The sequence below is a fragment of the Salmo salar genome, chromosome ssa27 (genome assembly GCF_905237065.1).
Source record: "Salmo salar chromosome ssa27, Ssal_v3.1, whole genome shotgun sequence".
Taxonomy (NCBI): Eukaryota; Metazoa; Chordata; class Actinopteri; order Salmoniformes; family Salmonidae; genus Salmo; species Salmo salar.
In genome coordinates, this window is record NC_059468.1 from 32304541 (window position 1) to 32327479 (window position 22939).

At 42.6% G+C, this 22939-nt stretch overlaps 1 protein-coding gene across 1 annotated transcript in view; it reads left to right on the forward strand.

Moving 5' to 3' along the window:
• The window catches only part of LOC106588960 (gamma-aminobutyric acid type B receptor subunit 2), a 462346-nt gene that overhangs the window by 244432 nt on the left and 194975 nt on the right, over positions 1 to 22939 (forward strand). Inside the window, exon 3 of the mRNA XM_014178545.2 lies at positions 15008 to 15178. Within this exon, the coding sequence (XP_014034020.2) occupies positions 15008 to 15178 (171 nt within the window). The remainder of the gene's footprint in view (positions 1 to 15007; positions 15179 to 22939) is intronic.

Consider the following 22939-nt stretch of genomic DNA (forward strand, 5'->3'; position numbering starts at 1 on the left):
ATCCAGATAGCTGATGTTCTGAAAGAGCTGCAAAATCTGGACCCCTACAAATTAGCTGGGCTAGACAATCTGGACCCTCTCTTTCTAAAATTATCCACTGCAATTGTTGCGACCCCAATTACTAGCCTGTTCAACCTCTCTTTCGCATCGTCTGAGATCCCTAAAGATTGGAAAGCTGCTGCGGTCATCCCCTTCTTCATAGGAGGAGACAATCTAGACCCAAACTCTAGACCCAGACCTATATCTATCCTACCCTGCCTTTCTGAAGTCTTCGCAAGCCAAGTTAACAAACAGATCACCGACCATTTCGAATCCCACCGTACCTTCTCCACTATGCAATCCGGTTTCCGAGCTGGTCATGGGTGCACCTCAACCACGCTCAAGGTCTTAAAAGATATCGTAACCTCATCAATAAAAGTCGATAAAAGTCGATAAATCGATAAAACTACTTCTCAGATAGAGTTCATTGTGTCAAATCAGAGGGCCTGTTGTCCGGACCTCTGGCAGTCACTATGGGGGTACCACTGGGTTCAATTCTCGGGCAGACTCTTTTGTCTGTATACATCAATGATGTCTCTCTTGCTGCTGGTGATTCTCTGATCCACCTCTACGCAGACGACACCATTCAGTATACTTCTGGCCCTTCTTTGGACACTGTGTTAACAAACCTCCAGACAAGCTTCAATTCCATACAACACTCCTTCCGTGGCCTACAATTGCTCTTAAATCCAAGTTAAGCTAAATGCATGCTCTTCAACCAATCGCTGCCCGCACCCGTAGGCCCGTCTAGCATCACTACTCTGGACAGTTCTGACTTAGAATATGTGGACAACTACAAATACCTAGGTGTCTGGTTAGACTGTAAACTCTCCTTCCAGACTCATATTAAGAATCTCCAATCCAAACTTAAATCTAGAATTGGATTCCGATTTCGCAACAAAGCATCCTTCACTCACGCTGCCAAACATACCCTCGTAAAACAGACTATCCTATTCGGTCCTTGACTTCGGCAATGTCATTTACAAAATAGCCTCCAACACACTACTCAGCAAACTGGATGCAGTCTATCACAGTGCCATCCGTTTTGTCACCAAAGCCCTATATACTACCCGCCACTGCGAAAAGTATGCTATTGTTGGCTGGCCCTCGCTTCATATTTGTCGTCAAACCCACTGGCTCCAGGTCATCCATAAGTCTTTGCTAGGTAAAGCTCCGCCTTATCTCAGTTCACTGGTCACCATAGCAGCACCCACCCATAGCACTCGCTCCTGCAGGTATATTTCACTGGTCATCCCCAAAGCCAACTCCTCCTTTGGTGGCCTTTCCTTCCAGTTCTCTGCTGCCAATGACTGGAACGAATTGCAAAAATCACTGAAGCTGGAGTCATGTGTAACTCTGTGTTGTTTGTGTCGCACAACCTTGCTTTATCTTGGCCAGGTTGCAGTTGTAAATGAGAACTTGTTCTCAACTGTCCTACCTGGTTAAATAAAGGTGAAAAAAAACTGTGGACAGTATATGGGTGATATGCTGTTAATCAGCCTAGCTGTGGACAGTATATAGGTGTATAGCCGTGTATATCCCCCCTCAAGCTGATACCACGACAGCCCTAAAGGAACTTCACTGGACTTCACTGGACTTCACTGGACTCTATGCAAACTGGAATCCATATATCTTGAGATTGCATGTATTGTAGCTGTCGATTTTAACAAAGCAAATTTGAGAACAAGGCTACTTAAATTCTACCAGCATATTGATTCTAGCGTTCGTGTGGGCAATACACTGGATCCCTGCTACTCTAACTTCCGCGATGCATACAAGGCCCTCCCCCGCCCTCCCTTCGGCAAATCCGACCATGACTCCATTTACCTACTACCGTCCTGTAGGCAGAAACTCAAACAGGATGTGCCCGTGACAATAACTATTCAGCCAGCGCTGGTCTGACCAATCGGAATCCACGCTCCAAGATTGTTTTGATCACGCGGACTGGGAAATGTTCCGGGCAGCCTCAGAGAATAATATTGATTTATACGCTGATTCAGTGAGTGAGTTGATAAGGAAGTGTAGTTGTACCCACTGTAACAATTAAAACCTACCCTCACCAGAAACAGTGGATAGCAGGCGGCATTCACGCAAAACTGAAAGCACGAATATAAACAGTGTAGTTATTCCCTCCGCAAAGCAATCAAACAAGTGAAATGTCGGTATAGGGACAAAGTGGAGACGCAATTCAACGTCTCAGACATGAGACGTATGTGGTAGGGTCTACAGGCAATCACGGACTACAAAAAGAAAACCAGCCACGTCACGGACACCGACGTCTTGCTTACAGACAAACTAAACACCTTCTTTGCCTACTTTGAGGATAATACAGTGCCACCGACACGGCTCGCTACCCCCTCTCCTTCTCCGTGACCGACGTGAGTAAGACTTTTAAACGTGTTAACCCTCGCAAGGCTGCCGGCCCCTGACGGCATCCCTAGCCGTGTCCTCAGAGTATGCGCAGACCAGCTGGCTGGTGTGTTTACGGACATATTCAATCTCTACCTATCCCTGTCTGCTATCCCCACATGCTTCAAGATGGCCACCATTGTCCCAATAGATAACTGAACTAAATTACTATCGTCCCGTAGCACTCACTTCTGTCATCATGAAGTGCTTTGAGAGACTAGTCAAGGATCATATCACCTCCACCTTACCTGCCATCCTAGACCCACTTCAATTTGCATACCACCCCAGTAGGTCCACAGACCATGCAATCACCATAACACTGCACACTACCCTATCCCATCTGGACAAGAGGAATACCTATGTAAGAGTGCTGTTCATTGGCTACAGCTCAGCATTCAACACCATAGTACCCTCCAAGCTCATCATTAAGCTTGAGGCCCTGGGTCTCAACCCCGCCCTTTGCAATTGGGTCATGGACTTTCCGACTGGCCGCCCCCAGGTGGTGAAGCTCAAGCTGAGCTTTCCCTCTGGGTGTCAAATGCCTCTGCTGAATATTGAATATGCCTGAATGGCCACTACGTAGCTACTGCATGGTGCACTGATCAACACCAACACTGTTATACCACAACGCATGGTGTCTGAGGTATCATCCAATAATGGTCTCACATACTGCATGAGGTCTGAGGTATCATCCAATAATGGTCTCACATACTGCATGGTGTCTGAGGTATCATCCAATAATGGTCTCACATACTGCATGGTGTCTGAGGTATCGTCCAATAATGGTCTCACATACTGCATGGTGTCTGAGGTATCGTCCAATAATGGTCTCACATACTGCATGGTGTCTGAGGAATCATCCAATAATGGTCTCACATACTGCATGGTGTCTGAGGTATCGTCCAATAATGGTCTCACATACTGCATGGTGTCTGAGGTATCATCCAATAATGGTCTCACATACTGCATGGTGTCTGAGGTATCGTCCAGTAATGTTCTTGAATTTTGGATTGTGTCAAGGAAAAAAGACTGAGGTGTGTTATTTTTGAGGCGTTGGTAAGATTTGTCCACTTCATCTATGTTCTTCACTCCATACAATATGTGCCATTCTCAGTTCAATCAAATGTATTTATTTATTTATGTAGTAGCTCTTTTTCCCATAGTAAAAAATTATTTTGGGTTTTGTTAAATGCTACTGTTATTACCAGGCACTGTAGACTACCTTCACGGATACTGTAGTTTGATTGAATTTCAACCTCTTTGTGTGTCATCAGTGTCCTTACTTTGACTGTTTGCGTTCTGTTTGGATTAGGGTTGTGAAACTACTGTTTATTTATTAAAGTTAATGGAATCTTCTGCAATTTTGGTAATTAACAGACCATATTGTCCAGTTTCTAGTGAATAGACCATATGGTTCAAGAGAAAACACATAGAATCAACATAGCCATTATTTTCAATTAACTCTGTAACTCATCCAACTTTATTGACTTTTTCACACCAAAACATTTTCAACAAACACATATAGTCATAGTAAAATAAATACAAATGTAAAATATACAGAATATTTCATGTTGAAACCCTCATATTAAACACCAATGGTATTCACAAAGATGACAGTTTATATTTAGGATAATGTTTTACAGCTTTGTCATTCTTTTTTTTTATCATCTTTTTAAATGTTTTCTTATTAGAGTTTTTATCTTATTTGATTATTTTATATATTTTACACGTGATAAGGTAAGACGGCCAGAGATAATTAGACATCTGTGATAATCTGAAGTACCCAAAAAGGCCAGTAGATGTCATGCAAAAAAAATTGTAATCTAACTTGAAAGTTTCCAAAAATCTGGAAGTATACCAGTAATATACTCTCCCTTTGCAACCACCGTTGGGATAATGTTTAGGTTCGGGGGATACTCATGGCTCATTCATCAATCTGCCTCACCTCAGGCCGACCCACTAATCATGTCCTATCGATATCCCATAAAGCATTGCTGCTTCACGCCTCCCTAATGCCTGGCAAATAGCCACACACACACACACACACACACACACACACACACACACACACACACACACACACAGAGAGAGAGAGAGAACTGTAACACACACCTGTAACAGTAGCAGTGACTAACACGTCATGCCTTCCAGCATTGCTCCATGGCTCCTACAGGCTCCTGTAGCTTTAGACTCCTTCCCTATTAACTGCTTGTAATAGCAAATATTGCTGAGTCCCAAACATTGCTGAGTCCACCACCTTTTAATTCATGCCTGATCTTTTCCCAACCCTAAAAACATTCAAATTTAGCCAGGTACTTTTCAGAGGTTGCAAACTACTCTGCTTTAATATGTAAATGTGATCTACCGTTATGCAGTAAACCCCCCCGAGACAAGTTTTTCCTAGGCCTTATCTAGTTATTTCTATTTACATAACACCTGCAGTATCTTAGCATTAATGCGAACCTAGTCAGATAGAATATGTCGTCTTTTAATGTCAATGTGCAGTCAAAACGTGATTTTCCTATGTTTTAAATATTTACACACTATGAAGTTGGAATAATACTGTGAAATTGTGAAAATTATTATAATGCCCTTTTAGTGTTAGAGCTGTTTGAAAACACTAACTGAAAGTTCAACCTGCTTTGGTGGGATGGAGTTTTGGCAAACTGGTGATATCACCAGGTGCTAAATTAGTTAATAGACCAATAAGATAGAGTTCCAAACCTCTCTGCCAATAGCAACACATTTTTTGTTTTCCCCTCCAGTCTTAACAACATTCTAGCTTAAGAAATTGCCTTTTGCTAAGAAGCTTTTTTTTGTTTATTTTTGACTATTTTAATTGAAAACAGTCACAGTAAGGTACTTAATTGTCACCCAGAAATTATTTGATATTGAGATAAAAATGGCCGCATTGGACCTTTAACTCACCTTATGCGAGGTGATTACCTTTATACTTCCTCAAAGAGACTTGGTAAGCTATTGTTAGTACATTACTGTCCTTTGTCCTAAGTCTAATAAGACACTCTGCAACATTGTTAACACCTGGCCATGCCAAGCGTCAGTCAGTGGAATTTAGAGACTTTAATGAGAATGAAACTATCTATTGACTCCTATACCTGCTCACAGACACAGCTCAGTCAAGTGTCAAATAATCTAATACGGCAGACCTCATTCAGTGAGAGGGCACGCTCTGAGAATCTACAATGGATCATCTATCTCTATGCCTTTTTCTGAGAATCTACAATGGAACATTTATCTATCTCTATGCCTTTTTCTGAGAATCTGCTATGGACCGTCTATCTATCTCTATGCCTTGTTCTGAGAATCTACAATGGACCATCTATCTATCTCTATGCCTCATTCTGAGAATCTGCAATGGACCATCTATCTATCTCTATGCCTCGTTCTGAGAATCTGGAATGGACCATCTATCTATCTCTATGCCTTGTTCTGAGAATCTACAATGGACCATCTATCTATCTCTATGCCTCATTCTGAGAATCTACAATGGACCATCTATCTATCTCTATGCCTCGTTCTGAGAATCTGGAATGGACCATCTATCTATCTCTATGCCTCGTTCTGAGAATCTGGAATGGACCATCTATCTATCTCTATGCCTCGTTCTGAGAATCTGGAATGGACCATCTATCTATCTCTATGCCTTGTTCTGAGACTCTACAATGGACCATCTATCTATCTCTATGCCTTGTTCTGAGACTCTGCAATGGACAATCAATTTTTTTTATATTTTTTATTTCACCTTTATTTAACCAGGTAGGCCAGTTGAGAACAAGTTCTCATTTACAACAGCGACCTGGCCAAGATAAAGCAAATCAGTGCGACAAAAAACAACAACACAGAGTTACACATGGGATAAACAAAACTACAGTCAATAACACAATAGAAAAATCTATATACAGTGTATGCAAATGGGGTAAGGAGGTAAGGCAATAAATAGGCCAATAGTAGAGAAGTAATTACAATTTAGCAAATTAACACTGGAGTGATAGATGTGCAGATGATGATGTGCAAGTAGAAATACTGGTGTGCAAAAGAGCAAAAAAAGTAAATCAAAACAATATGGGATAGCTGATGCTTAAAGTTAGTGAGGGAGATATAAGTCTCCAACTTCATCGATTTTTGCAATTCGTTCCGGTCATTGGCAGCAGAGAACTGGAAGGAAAAGCGGCCAAACGAGGTGTTGGCTTTGGGGATGACCAGTGAGATATACCTGCTGGAGTGCGTGCTACGGGTGGGTGTTGTTATGGTGACCAGTGAACTGAGATAAGGCGGAGCTTTATCTAGCAAAGACTTATAGATGACCTGGAGCCAGTGGGTTTGGCGACGAATATGTAGCTAGGACCAGCCAACGAGAGCATACAGGTCGCAGTGGTGGGTAGTATATAGGGCTCTGGTGACAAAACGGATGGCACTGTGATAGACTGCATCCAGTTTACTGAGTAGTGTGTTGGAGGCTATTTTGTAAATGACATTGCCGAAGTCGAGGATCGGTAGGATAGTCAGTTTTACGAGGGTATGTTTGGCAGCGTGAGTGAAGGAGGCTTTGATGAGAAATAGGAAGCCGATTCTAGATTTCATTTTGGATTGGAGATGTTTAATATGAGTCTGGAAGGAGAGTTTACAGTCTAGCCAGACACCTATGTATTTGTAGTTGTCCACATATTTTAATTGGAGATGTTTAATTGGAGATGTTTAATATGAGTCTGGAAGGAGAGTTTACAGTCTAGCCAAACACCTATGTATTTGTAGTTGTCCACATATTTTAAGTCAGAACCGTCCAGAGTAGTGACGCTGGACGGGCGGGCAGGTGTGGGCAGGGATCGGTTGAAAAGCATGCATTTAGTTTACTAGCATTTAAGAGCAGTTGGAGGCCACGGAAGGAGTGTTGTATGGCATTGAAGCTCGTTTGGAGGTTTGATAACACAGTGTCCAAAGAAGGGCCAGAAGTATACAGAATGGTGCCGTCTGCGTAGAGGTGGATCAAGGAATCACCCGCAGCAAGAGCAACATCGTTGATATATAAAGAGAAAACAGTCGGCCCGAGAATTGAACACTGTGGTACCCCCATAGAGACTGCCAGAGGTCCGGACAACAGGCCCTCCGATTTGACACACTGAACTCTATCTGAGAAGTAGTTGTTGAACCAGGCGAGACAGTCATTTGAGAAACCAAGGCTGTTGAGTCTGCCGATAAGAATACGGTGATTGACAGAGTCGAAAGCCTTGGCCAGGTCGATGAAGACGGCTGCAAAGTACTGTCTTTTATCGATGGCTGTTAAGAAATCATTTAGTACCTTGAGCGTGGCTGAGGTGCACCCGTGACCGGCTCGGAAACAGGATTGCACAGCCTTGTTCTGAGAATCTGCAATAGACCATCTATCTATCCCTATGCCTCTACTGAGAATCTGCAATAGACCATCTGTCTATCCCTATGCCTCGTACTGAGAATCTGCAATGGACTATCTATCTATCTCTATGCCTGGCTCCCTTTTTTTCTATCTATGCTCGCGTTCTCTTTTTCTATATATCACCCTCAATCTTTAATGCTTTCTCTCTTCTATATGCTTTCTTTCATTATTTTTACCATCCTCTCTTCTTCTCTATTCTTCTCTCTCGTACTCTCTCGTTCTCTCTCGTTCTCTCTCTCCTGTAGACATCACTAGTTTGATTTCAACTGCAGAATAAGAGAGTGAAGAAGTCAAAATGGAAGAAAGACGGACAGCAAACAAGCTTTATATTCACTCAAAATAAAAAGACGGAGAACATTGTATTTACACGTCTCAGTAGATTTCCCTCAGCAATCTTATCAGTAAGTAATTTAAGCAGATATTCTCAATGACATAATGCTGTACTACCTCCGTGGTTCCAAGAATCCCCAGCCTCTGACGCGGTCCCAAATTGCACCTTATTGCCTACATAGTGCACTATGGGCCCTGGTCCAAAGTAGTGCTCTATATACGGAATAGGGTGCCATTTGGGTGGAAGCCTCATTACCAAAGGCTTGGTGACCTTGCTGTGGGTGGGGAGTCTCAGACGGGCCCCATCTCTACAGCTTTAATTAACATTGGCACTGGGAGCCTGATGGAGAGGAGAGTGGAGACACAGGTTGTCCATTTGGCTCTGCATGCTGAGAGTGGCAATCCTCCGTGTGTGTGTACTCGCGTGTATGCGCGTGTGTCTGTGTGTGTGTGTGTGTGTGTGTGTGCACGTCAGTGCAAGTGCAGAGCGCTAGAGAGGTCCATTACATTTGAATAGACCTTTTTAAATCTCCTTATGTAAAACAGCACTCTGAGATGTGTGCTATCATAGCGCTATTTTAAGGCACTCTACTGTATTTATCAAAAGACTAACCCATTTCGTAAGCTGTATTTGAGATCATTTCACGTGATGGCTTTCTCATCAAACCCTCTGCACCATTGGTAGCTTGGTGGTTCAGATGAATTTGGAGACAGAAGGGCTACCTTGACTTGTTAGCTCCAATCAAGCAATATATGTTCTCTAGTGACCTACATGTAGACCCACATGCGTCATGGACCTAAATCTAAAATTGAGAATTGACCTGGGGTCCTAGCGTCACACCTCTGTGCAGGACCCATGTGAAAAAGAACAATAGCCAACAATTCCTTTCTAAAATCATACTGCCGGGATGATTAATGCCGTGGGCCCTCAGGGTGGAAATGAATTGAACCCATAGAACTATGAACTCAATTTCTTTATTATTTGTACTTCTAGTAGTATTACGGTTGTAGTAATAGTAGTTGTAGTAGTATTACTGTAGTAGTAATAGTAGTTGTAGTAGTAGTACTAGTTGTAGTAGTAATATTAGTTGTAGTAGTATTACTGTGGTAGTAATACTAGTTGTAGTAGTATTACTAGTTGTAGTAGTAATATTAGTTGTAGTAGTATTACTGTGGTAGTAATACTAGGTGTAGTAGTATTACTAGTTTTAGTAGTTGTAGTAGTAGTACTGTAGTAGTAATACTAGTTGTAGTAGTATTAGTAGTTGTAGTAGTAATAGTAGTTGTAGTAGTATTACTGTAGTAGCAATATTAGTTGTGGTAGTATTATTAGTTGTAGTAGTAATAGTAGTTGTAGTAGTATTACTAGTTGTTGTAGTAATAGTAATTGTAGTAGTATTACTATTTACAGTAGTAATAGTAGTTGTAGTAGTATTACTAGGTATAGTAGTAATAGTAGTTGTGGTAGTAGTATTACTAGTTGTAGTAGTAATAGTAGTTGTAGTAGTATTACTGTAGTTGTAATAATAGTTGTAGTATTATTAATAGTTGTAGTAGTACTAGTAGTTGTAGTGGTATTACTGTAGTAGTAATACTAGTTGTAGTAGTATTAGTAGTTATAGTAGTTGTAGTAGTATTTCTAGTTGTAGTAGTAATAGTAATTGTAGTATTATTACAATTTATAGTAGTAATATTAGCTGAAGTAGTATTACTAGTTGTAGTTGTAATAGTAGTTGTAGTAGTATTACTGGTTATAGTAGTAATAGTCGTTGTAGTACTGATACTAGTTGCAGTAGTATTACTAGTTGTAGTAGTAATAGTAGCTGTAGTAGTATTACTGTAGTTGTAATAATAGTTGTAGTATTATTACTAGTTTTAGTAGTACTAGTAATTGTAGTAGTATTACTAGTTGTAGTAGTAATAGTAGTTGAAGTAGTATTACTAGTTGTAGTAGTAATAGTAGTTGTAGTAGTATTACTAGTTATAGTAGTAATAGTAGTTGTTGTAGTAGTAGTATTAGTTATAGTAGTAATAGTTTTACAGCACCCAATATCATTCTGTGGTTTTATTTGACCATGGGGAGAACTACTGTACCTACAGTACTACGTTAATACCCCTATGCAGGTTCCAATCGAGCCCTTACAGTTTCATATCTGATTTTCTTGTAGTTTAATCAAGGTATATCATTACAACTCCAAGTCTCCTGACCCCCTTCCCCCCCCACCCCCCTTTCTCCCTGGGCTGTCACAGGAGGCTTCAACCCAATCACCCTGTTTGGGCAAAAAATCACTGGCTCTCATTGGACACCCATTGGCGCTTCTCCGGGTGTGGGAGTAGCAAACAGCCGTAGCTAAATGCAGATTAAAACTACAGCGGAAAGACCCAGTAAAGCCCTTTTAAGACTTGTGGGTGATTTTGGATTTAGCACTGGTACTGAAATAAAGGGTTTCTTCTCTCCTTAATTGACGGTTGTAATCCGTGTGTTGTTCCAGGGTCCTCCCTGATGGTTTGGGAAACAACAGGGCGCCCAAATTAAATGGGTTCTAGAGGGGGGAATAGTGTGGCATGGTCGAGATGGAGGTTTGTTGGAGGTTTGCTGAGGGTTGTTGGGAAGTGTTTGACTTACATTGACTCAATGTATGTATTGTATCAGTCTCCAGTTACAAGGTTTACTTTAAGGAGTACAAGGTATAATGTATTCTGAGCATTGTGAAAATAATTAACAGGCAAGCTAGCTTAATCAAATGCATTAAGCAAAAGCAAAAAGCTTTTAAGCAAAACAATTATATACTCACTGTAAGTACTGTATGACATCAATATGAGTTGTGAGAATATGAGAACCTGTCTGTTTGAAAATAGGAAAAACATTATTCTTGATTGGTTTCGACTGGCTTTTAAAGATCACACTTAGCCACAGAGTGAAGGTGCTATGGTTGGCTTCTCTAATATTAAACATGCTTCCAAGCAATGTGCATACATTTCACACACACACTCTTAGCCTCAATCAGAATGATAATATCCTCCTTCTGATCACTATCAGTGTGTCTGCTTAATCTCTCTCTGCTCAGTAATTAACCCTGTGTTGATTCATATCAGTCATTCATTTTATGAGAATTGAAATTGTAGTCAAATCAAATCAATGTTTATTTGTCACGTGCGCCGAATACAACAGGTGTAGACCTTACAGTGAAATGCTTACTTACAGGCTCTAACCAATAGTGGAAAAAAATAATTAGGTGAACAATAGGTAGGTAAAGAAATAAAACAACAGTAAAAAGACAGGTGCAACTGTTAGCCAGCTTAACATGCTAATGTAACAGAGTTAACGTCTCTCAGTTAGCTAAATATGTTAGTGGTACAGAAGTTATCTTCTCTCAGCTAGCTAAATATGTTAGTGGTACAGAGTTATCTTCTCTCAGCTAGCTAAATATGTTAGTGGTACAGAGTTATCTTCTCTCAGCTAGCTAAATATGTTAGTGGTACAGAGTTATCTTCTCTCAGCTAGCTAAATATGTTAGTGGTACAGAGTTATCTTCTCTCAGCTAGCTAAATATGTTAGTGGTACAGAGTTATCTTCTCTCAGCTAGCTAAACATGTTAATGGAACAGTGTTATCTTCTCTCAGCTAGCTAAACATGTTAACGTAACAGAGTTAACTTCTCTCGGATAGCTAAACATGCTAATGTAACAGAGTTAACATCTCACATCTTGCTAGACATGCTAATGTTCCAGAGTTAACTTATCACATCTAGCTAGACATTTTTTATTTAACCTTTATTTAACTAGGCAAGGTAGTTAAGAACAAATTCTTATTTACAATGACAGCCTAGGAACAGTGCCTTGTTCAGGGGCAGAACAACAGATTTTTACCTTGTCAGCTCGGGGATTCAATCCAGCAACCTTTCGGTGTCACGTCCTGACCAGTAAAAGGGGTTATTTGTTATTGTAGTTTGGTCAGGGCGTGGCAGGGGGTGTTTGTTTTGTGTGGTTTGGGGTTTTTGGTTTATGTTCTACATTTTCTATTTCTATGTGTTTATCAAGTTTTTATATTTCTATGTTGGGGTTTTGGTAGGACCTCCAATTAGAGGCAGCTGGTTGTTGTTGCCTCTAATTGGAGGCCATATTTAGTTGGGTTTGTTTTCACTTGTGTTTGTGGGTGGTTGTTTCCTGTATAGTCTGTGCATCTGACGGGACTGTTTTCGTCGTTTGTTTTGTTTAAGTGTTTTTTCTTTAATAAATAAGAAGATGATCAATATACCCGCTGCATTTTGGTCCACTCCTTACGACGATCATGACATTCGGTTACTGGCCCAACGCTCTAACCACTAGGCTACCTGCCGCCCCAACATGCTAACATGCCAATGTTCCAGAGTTAACTTCTCACATCTAGCTAAACATGATAATGTAACAGAGTTAACATCTCACAGCGGCAACCATTCTGGATGTGGCAGGACTTAACAGACTAAACATTTTCAATAAACGTTAATCAAATACAACCACCAACTGTTTGCTCATTGCTGTTGATATAAGATGGCAACTCAGCGCAAATCTGCATGTGCCCATTGATCTCAACAAGGAAACAGTCGGTGGGGGTATTTGATTAATGTTTATAGAAAAATTATGGATTTCAGCAAACAAAGAAAGGCACGCAACTACAGATGACAAACATAGGTACAATCGATGTAGTCTGAGCCAGATTCCACAAAGCCTGGTTTCAGCTCCATGCCGTTGGTGAAGTTCATCATAAACTTGGGGTGGAGTATAGTCCGCTAGGCAAGACCAAGCTAAATGTCTGCAAAGCTAACATTCTAATTCTCCCATTCAACGTTAGCTTTCTGTGATCGACTGGTAACACACCTTTATGTATGGTTTCACAAAGCCTTTATAACAGCTACACAAGACATACTTTGTCAAACTGTAAGGTGACAATTTTACCAGAACTTATCCATATTCTAGTTTTAACTTTGCCATGATGTCTTTGTCAAGATCATGCTGTGTTTTCAGTCTTTGTCATTCTATTCTCGTGTTCGCTGGCTGTACACACCTGCAAGTTACGATCCGAAGGCAGAAATTAATTACACCGATTTTCCCCCCCGAGATAATGAGTGTCTATTGTTGGTAATGTGGTAGACTGCCAGAGAGAGAGAGAGAGAGAGAGAGAGAGAGAGAGAGAGAGAGAGAGATTATTTGTATGGAAATTAAAGGTATGTGTGTGTTTGGGTCTGTTTGAAGGAGGGAGGGTTGGAAGGAGAGAGAAAGAGAGATCTGAGAGGTCAGAGGTCAGTCTATTGATCCATCACTCAGTAATCTTATCATGCTCTCTCTCAGTAATCAAGTGTTCTCTCAAATGACAGATTCTTTGAATTCTATAGATCCCTAGAACGATTTCATTGGACCCAGAGATTGAGGGACTGGGGATGACATTTGTTGACTTAGCTTTGTGGCTTTGAATCAGATCCACATTGTCCACTGACTGTGTATGGAGCATTGTCTTTAGATGTCCCTGGTTACACGATGCCAGTATGTGCCTACTGTAGTCAGTGATCATAAGATTAGATTGGTGTGCGGTGCTGAAGCTTGGGAGTGTTACATAACAAGTACCGTCCAAATTACTATTGAGTCCGAGTCTCTATCTCTCTATCTCTCTCTTTCTCACCTTATCTTTTGCTGTCTCTGTCTTTGTCCTCTATCTCTCTATCTCTCTCTTTCTCACGTTATCGCTCGCTCTCTCTGTCTTTGTCCTCTCTCTCTCTCTCTCTCTCTCTCTCCCTCTCTCTCTCTCTCTCTCTCACCCTCTCTCTCTCTCTCTCACCCTCTCTCTCTGTCTCACCAGAGGACCTATCACATCCACAGTAGTGTATGAATAGACACTGTAGGAGATACTGTTAGCCCACTGTTGGTCAAAAGGAAAACACATTGAAATGTGTGAAAATGTTGGACATTCTATAGCAGTAAATGTCTGCGTGTTCACCCAAGGTGTTCAGAGCTAATGTATGTGCTTCGTAGTTGCTACCAAAAAAAAATGCAGTCCTTACTGTTTCAAATCTTGAAAGCAGTAATGTCTTTTTTTGGACCCTGAATTGATTTAAACCTGTTTATGGTGTAATTTTTCATGTTTGAGGTTCAGCACATTTTTATCAAATTTTCTAGGAAAATAAAATGAGTGAAAGCAGAACCAATTAGAATCCAAGGAACGCTTTTAACTTGACCTCAGAGTGAATACACACGTATCTCATGAATACACACGCATGCACATGTATTTGCGTACACACACGTGCGCACACATACACACAGTCAGTTAAGGTCATCCATCCCAGCTTTCACTCCCACCAAACTTTTACAGCTCCTGTTATTATGGGCACTCTGAAGCTGTGACCTTCCCTGACGTTTCCACAGACCTATCAGACTGTTGATTTACTCACACCTACAGACTGGACTGACTCTCAGGGTCCGTGCGTGCGTGTCCCGCGCGTGTGTATGTGTGTCCGCCGTGTGTGTGTGTGTGTGCGTGTGTGCGTGTGTGTGTGTGTGTGTGTGTGTGTGTGTGTGTGTGTGTGTGTGTGTGTGTGTGTGTGTGTGTGTGTGTGTGTGTGTGTGTGTGTGTGTGTGTGTGACTGACACACTCAGACTGCTCTAGCTGTCATGGCTTAATCCCTCAGATGGCCATCGAAGGCCTCAGTCTAAAGCTTCAGATCTCCAGGCTTGAACTCCTATTAGCAGAACACCAGGATCAGTTAGAATTCAGCCAACGTTTATTGGTCAGATATTTAACATTCTATGTCTGTCCTTTTCTTTCCAGCTCTCCTTTGCGGCAACAACTCCTGTTCTGGCCGACAAGAAGAAGTACCCCAACTTTTTTCGGACGGTTCCGTCGGACAACGCGGTGAACCCAGCAGTGGTCAAGTTCCTCAACCTCTACAACTGGAGCCGCGTGGGGACCCTCACACAGGACGTTCAGAGGTTCTCCGAGGTGAGGGAGGATATTAGGATTTTATTGGAAATTATATGATATATCATGGAGATATCGTGATATTATGACATATCTTGGAAATATCGTGATATTATGATATATCGTGGAGTTATCGTGATATTATGATGTATCGTGGACAGACCTAGGGGGGTTTTCTGTGTATTTGAGTATTTTCAAATACACAGCCCAAAACAAGTACTTTTATTTTAGTATTGGATTGGTTATTTGTAAAAACCAAATAGTCAACCAAATTATATTTGAAAGTATTTTCAAAAATGTATTTCAAATACTATTTTCAAATGTATTTGATTAAGTGTATTTCCAGATACATTCCAACATTCAACTACTTGTTTTTTCAAATAAAGGTTATCTGAATACTTTTTTGAAATGTATTGAAAAGTAATTTAAATACCTGAAAGAGTATTTAATCCCAGGTCTGATCGTGGAGATATCGTTATATTCTGATATATTGTGGAGATATTGCAATGTAATGCTATATTTTGATATTATAAGATATATTGTGGAAAAGGTAGGATTGTGATGATAGTGGTTACTTCTAATCCAATTTGAACATGCACACAGAGAGTAACTTCTGTTTTATGACTTACTGAGGATATTACTGTTTATATATTCCCTGTAATGTTAGTACACAGCTGGTGCATCCTTTTAAGTCCTTCTAAAAATACATTACATTTTTGAAAGTGGCGTTTTAACATCATCTCTCAACACAAATGACTTCCTTTCCCAGTTTGTGGTAAAGTCCTTCTGGGAAACATGAGTTACATTATCTGACTCACCATGCATGGTCACTGTATGCCGGCTTCAGGCACCCACACCCATTACACAGAACTGGTACACACATCAATACCCTTTACACAGAACTGGTACACACATCAATACCCATTACACAGAACTGGTACACACATCAATACCCATTACACAGAACTGGTACACACATCAATACCCTTTACACAGAACTGGTACACACATCAATACCCATTACACAGAACTGGTACACACATCAATACCCATTACACAGAACTGGTACACACACCAATTTTTTTTTTATTATTCTTTTTTATTTCACCTTTATTTAACCAGGTAGGCTAGTTGAGAACAAGTTCTCATTTGCAACTGTGACCTGGCCAAGATAAAGCAAAGCAGTTCAACACAAACGATAACACAGAGCTACACATGGAATAAACAAAACATACAGTCAATAATACAGTAGAAAAAATAAAACAAAAGTCTATATACGGTGAGTGCAAATGAGGTAAGATAAGGGAGTTAAGGCAATAAATAGGCCATGATAGTGAAGTAATTACAATATAGCAATTAAACACTGGAATGGTAGATGTGCAGAAGATGTGCAAGTAGAGATACTGGGGTGCAAAGGAGCAAGATAAATAAATAAATACAGTATGGGGATGAGGTAGTTGGATGGGCTGTTTACAGATGGGCTATGTACAGGTGAAGTGATCTGATCAATACCCATTACACAGAACTGGTACACACATCAATACCCATCCCACAGAACTGCTGTGAAAGTGCATTGAGGAAGTGTTGTCTCCAGGGCAATGTTGAGGCATGTATGGTGGTTAGGGTTAGCTAACATAGTGGTTTGGATGCACTGTTTCTGTGGTCTACTGACGTTTCTCTATGGATGAGTGTGGTTGAGGACTAGTAGGGTTTCACTACTACTGAATAAATGTATGTAATTCCACACCAGCTTCATTTCCTACGGAGCTGGGGTATTTCATATAGTCTATTCACCGAAACAAAAACCATTGGGCTTCTTTCCCCGACTTGTCATACCTCTAGATAGGAATTAAACGTGTGTGAAAACAGCACATCACCATAACAGCAACAACACCCAAGCGTGCCACAATACCCTGTTTGTGTATCATAGTGGTATCTGGAGATATCAAAGTGTGCATTTGAAAATCTATCACTTGTGACTGGAGAGCGTGGCGTTGTCTGGCGTTGTCAGGCTAGTTGAAAACAATCTGGTGCTGAGGGATAAGAAGACACGCTGTAAATCTGTGGAAGAGTAAAATCCCTTTATCTGCCACCTCCTGATGCTGCCGTTGGGCTTAGAACAGGGAGAAAGATGGAAAAGCGTCCTGATTCAATCAACCTCCGATACCATTTGTCCTTAATCCTGATTTACAAATATATGCAAGAATGGAAACGCCATTTTCTCCTATTTCTTCCTTTCTCTACTCAGATTGCTACGTTGGATCTAAAAGTGGCCACATTTAGATAAATTATAAATGGATTTAGGATGGATTGAAGTAAATACATTTTACCATAAAATAGAAAAATAAATGAATTTGTTCTGCGTTTGATTGTGTTTAAATGGTCCAATTGTTCCGACAAACCCGTGCATAAGATTCTCTGATAATTGACGGCTGTATTTCATAGCTTTATCCAATTGTAATTTCATATATTTTCCAGTTTTCTATGCTGAACTACTATCCAACCCATTTTCAGGAACTGACAGTACTGTAGGCCTGTTTTTTCAGTAAATCAATAAATCTATACAACGTCTATCTGACAAATGATGTGAGGATTTCATGGTTTTAGATTTAGCTTCCCAGGATTTCTCCCCGTCTGTCCTGTCCCCACTGTTGCTATCTGACACCTTTCAGGAACCTACCAGGTTTTTCCCTTGTACTGTCTACCAATACATGGATTAAGGTCTGTTTTGAATCACACTCCACCAGATTAAGCCTCAATCACCTTTTTTCTGTTAGAGATTAGATGACAAGAGATGTCAATGTCCCTGCTCTTTGGGCAGTGGAGTGTGTGTGTGTGTGTGTGTGTGTGTGTGTGTGTGTGTGTGTGTGTGTGTGTGTGTGTGTGTGTGTGTGTGTGTGTGTGTGTGTGTGTGTGTGTGTGTGTGTGTGTGTGTGTGTGATCACCTCAACCACCTCAACCTCTCTGCGTTCTCTACCATCGTAGAACCTAAGGTGACGTCCTATTGCTCTGCCAGGTCAGTATGATGTGATCCTTGACCACTAAGGACCCCACAGAGCCAGGCCTCCAGTATATGGTGAAGTTGCCCTTAAATGCTGATCATTTCCTCCACTAATGATTAAGTGGCCCCTGATCTGTACCTAGGGGCAACTCCTCTCCTCCCCTTCCCTTCCCTTCCCCTTTTCTCCACCCCTCCCCTCTCCTCCCCTTCTCTCCTCCCCTTCTCTCCTCCCCTTCCCTTCCCTTCCCTTCCCTTCCCTTCCCTCCCCCCCTCCCCTCTCCTCCCCTGCTCAACTCTCCTCCCCTCCCCTTCACTCCTCTCTTCTCCCCCCTCGTCTCCTCCCCTTGTCTCCTCCTCTCCCCTTCTCTTTTCTCCTCCCCTCCTCTCCTCCACTCCCCTTTTCTCCACCCCTCCCCTCTCCTTCTCTCCTCCCCTTCTCTCCTCCCCTTCCCCCCCTCCCCTCCCCCTCCCCTCCCCTCTCCTCCCCTCCCCTTCTCTCCTTGCCTCTCCTCCCCATCTCATGGCAACATGAAACACTTCCAAGAATTAACACATTATTAAATGTGTTACCTTTTTTAAGACTTTTTTAATTAAGACGCATTATTAAATGTGTTACCTTTTTTAAGACTCCTAGTCATTTTGAAAGTCATTTTCTAAATCTCAGTGATTTTCTAAGATTTCTTATTAAGGTAATGACATTGTAAGTTTAAAATGTGATAATTCGTTGGTTCTTGGAAGTGTTCATGTTGCCATAGAGATTCATGTAGTTTTGTGTTATGGCTATTTATTATAATGCTGTAATGTCCATTTGGGATCTAGACCAGTAAGCCACTTAATCATTTGTCATCTGCAGCAATGTCAGAACGCAAAGCCAGGCAGCTCAAACTTCTGCCCTGTTTTAGTTAGCATGAGAGTATGACTGGCGTCAGAGGCTAAACCAGGGGATTTACCAAGGAAAATACCGCAGTGGCTGGCAAACGGACACACAGACACCTACTGTAGACACACAGACACCTACTGTAGACACACAGACACACAGACACCTACTGTAGACACACAGACACCTACTGTAGACACACAGACACACAGACACCTACTGTAGACACACAGACACACAGACACCTACTGTAGACACACAGACACCTACTGTAGACACAGACACCTACTGTAGACACAGACACCTACTGTAGACACACAGACACCTACTGTAGACACACAGACACCTACTGTAGACACAGACACCTACTGTAGACACAGACACCTACTGTAGACACACAGACACCTACTGTAGACACAGACACACAGACACCTACTGTAGACACAGACACACAGACACCTACTGTAGACACACAGACACCTACTGTAGACACAGACACCTACTGTAGACACACAGACACCTACTGTAGACACACAGACACCTACTGTAGACACACAGACACCTACTGTAGACACAGACACACAGACACCTACTGTAGACACACAGACACCTACTGTAGACACACAGACACACAGACACCTACTGTAGACACACAGACACCTACTGTAGACACACAGACACCTACTGTAGACACACAGACACCTACTGTAGACACAGACACACAGACACCTACTGTAGACACACAGACACCTACTGTAGACACAGACACACAGACACCTACTGTAGACACAGACACACAGACACACAGACACCTACTGTAGACACACAGACACCTACTGTAGACACATAGACACCTACTGTAGACACAGACACACAGACACCTACTGTAGACACAGACACACAGACACACAGACACCTACTGTAGACACACAGACACCTACTGTAGACACAGACACACAGACACCTACTGTAGACACACAGACACCTACTGTAGACACACAGACACCTACTGTAGACACAGACACCTACTGTAGACACAGACACACAGACACCTACTGTAGACACAGACACACAGACACACAGACACCTACTGTAGACACACAGACACCTACTGTAGACACAGACACACAGACACCTACTGTAGACACACAGACACCTACTGTAGACACACAGACACCTACTGTAGACACACAGACACCTACTGTAGACACAGACACACAGACACCTACTGTAGACACACAGACACCTACTGTAGACACACAGACACCTACTATAGACACCACAGACACCTGAGAGTGTGTTTATATGTACATGAGAGTTTATGTGTGTATGTGTACATGAGAGTTTATGTGTGTATATGTACATGAGAGTTTATGTGTGCATATGTACATGAGAGTTTGTGTGTATATGTACATGAGAGTTTATGTGTGTATGTGGGTTTAATGTTGGACAGTATCTCTCTGTGTGTGTGTGTGTGTGTGTGTGTGTGTGTGTGTGTGTGTGTGTGTGTGTGTGTGTGTGTGTGTGTGTGTGTGTGTGTGTGCGTGCTGAAATGAGCCTGACCCTGGTTTTTAGCCTGTCCTGACCCTGGTCTTTAGCCTGACCTGATCCTGTTCTTTAGCCTGACCTGATCCTGGTCTTTAGCCTGACCTGACCCTGGTCTTTAGCCTGACCTGACCCTGGTCTTTAGCCTGATCTGATCCTGGTCTTTAGCCTGACCTGATCCTGGTATTTAGCCTGACCTGATCCTGGTCTTTAGCCTGACCTGATCCTGGTCTTTAGCCTGACCTGATCCTGGTCTTTAGCCTGACCTGACCCTGGTCTTTAGCCTGACCTGATCCTGGTCTTTAGCCTGACCTGATCCTGTTCTTTAGCCTGACCTGATCCTGGTCTTTAGCCTGACCTGACCCTGGTCTTTAGCCTGACCTGACCCTGGTCTTTAGCCTGACCTGACCCTGGTCTTTAGCCTGACCTGACCCTGGTCTTTAGCCTGACCTGATCCTGGTCTTTAGCCTGACCTGATCCTGGTCTTTAGCCTGACCTGACCCTGGTCTTTAGCCTGACCTGACCCTGGTCTTTAGCCTGACCTGATCCTGGTCTTTAGCCTGACCTGATCCTAGTATTTAGCCTGACCTGACCCTGGTCTTTAGCCTAACCTGACCCTGGTCTTTAGCCTGTCTTAATCCTGGTCTTTAGCCTGACCTGACCCTGGTCTTTAGCCTGACCTGACCCTGGTCTTTAGCCTGACCTGACCCTGGTCTTTAGCCTGACCTGAGCCTGGTCTTTAGCCTGACCTGAGCCTGGTCTTTAGCCTGACCTGACCCTGGTCTTTAGCCTGACCTGAGCCTGGTCTTTAGCCTGACCTGAGCCTGGTCTTTAGCCTGACCTGAGCCTGGTCTTTAGCCTGACCTGATCCTGGTCTTTAGCCTGACCTGATCCTGGTCTTTAGCCTGACCTGATCCTGGTCTTTAGCCTGACCTGATCCTGGTCTTTAGCCTGACCTGACCCTGGTCTTTAGCCTGATCTGATCCTGGTCTTTAGCCTGTATTTTCTGGGGATTGTTAAAGACTGCCTTTAAATAGAATCATACTTTGTTAATGTCCTCTTGCAGCACTGGGACATTAAACACTTTTAACTCAATACACTGACACTGTCGTTTCACCCAGCCTGTACCCTTGTGTGTGTGTGTGTGTGTGTGTGTGTGTGTGTGTGTGTGTGTGTGTGTGTGTGTGTGTGTGTGTGTGGATTATGGGGAATCCCAGGCTAGCACAGACTGTAAAGGATATTTTTGTCCCTTTCTCCCCCTTTCCTCTCTTTCTTTCACTCTGATATAGACACACACACACACACACACACACACACAAACACACACACACACACACACACAGCAACACACACACACACACACACACACACACACACACACACGCACACACACACACACACGCACACACTAACCCAAATACGTCACCCAAATACCTCTATCCCATTGTCAGCAGGTCTCTACCTTATCCTGTATCCACTTGCCATCCCTACATTCTTCCTCTCTGTAATTCCGTAATCCCCTTTGGCCATGCCCTGTGGGCGGGTAGAGGGAGCCCCCCCCCCTGTGAGACGGCATGTTGAGACATCAGAGCCTGCTTCCCAAATGGCTCCCTATGCCCTTTATAGTTCACTACTTTCTACCAGGGCCCATAGGGAACAGGGTGCTATTTGGGACGGATCTCAGGTGCAGCCTGCCAGGCTGAATGGGGTCTGGGAGGCTGATCTCAGGTGCAGCCTGCCAGGCTGAATGGGGTCTGGGAGGCTGATCTCAGGTGCAGCCTGCCAGGCTGAATGGGGTCTGGGAGGCTGATCTCAGGTGCAGCCTGGCAGGCTGAATGGGGTCTGGGAGGCTGATCTCAGGTGCAGCCTGCCAGGCTGAGTGGGGTCTGTGAGGGTGATCTTAGGTGAGGCCTGCCAGGCTGAATGGGGTCTGTGAGGTTGATGGTAAGGATGGTTCATGACAGGAAGCAGACACCTTCACAATGCTGCTGGGTGTTACTTGGGCCATTACCTGGATTACTTCTGTACTGCGTGTGTGCAGAAGTGTGTGTTGTGTGTAGAAGTATGTGTTGTGTGTGTGAGAGAGATAGAGAGAGAGAGCGCACACACACACACACAGTCAGTCAGACAGACAGACACGTGTACGCACGCACACACAAACTCACATACAAAAACACACACTGGTGTTCTGTAATGACACACTGGTGTTCTGTAATGACACACTGGTGTTCTGTAATGACACACTGGTGTTCTGTAATGACACACTGGTGTTCTGTAATGACACACTGGTGTTCTGTAATGACACACTGGTGTTCTGTAATGACACACTGGTGTTCTGTAATGACCTTGTCTGTGTGAG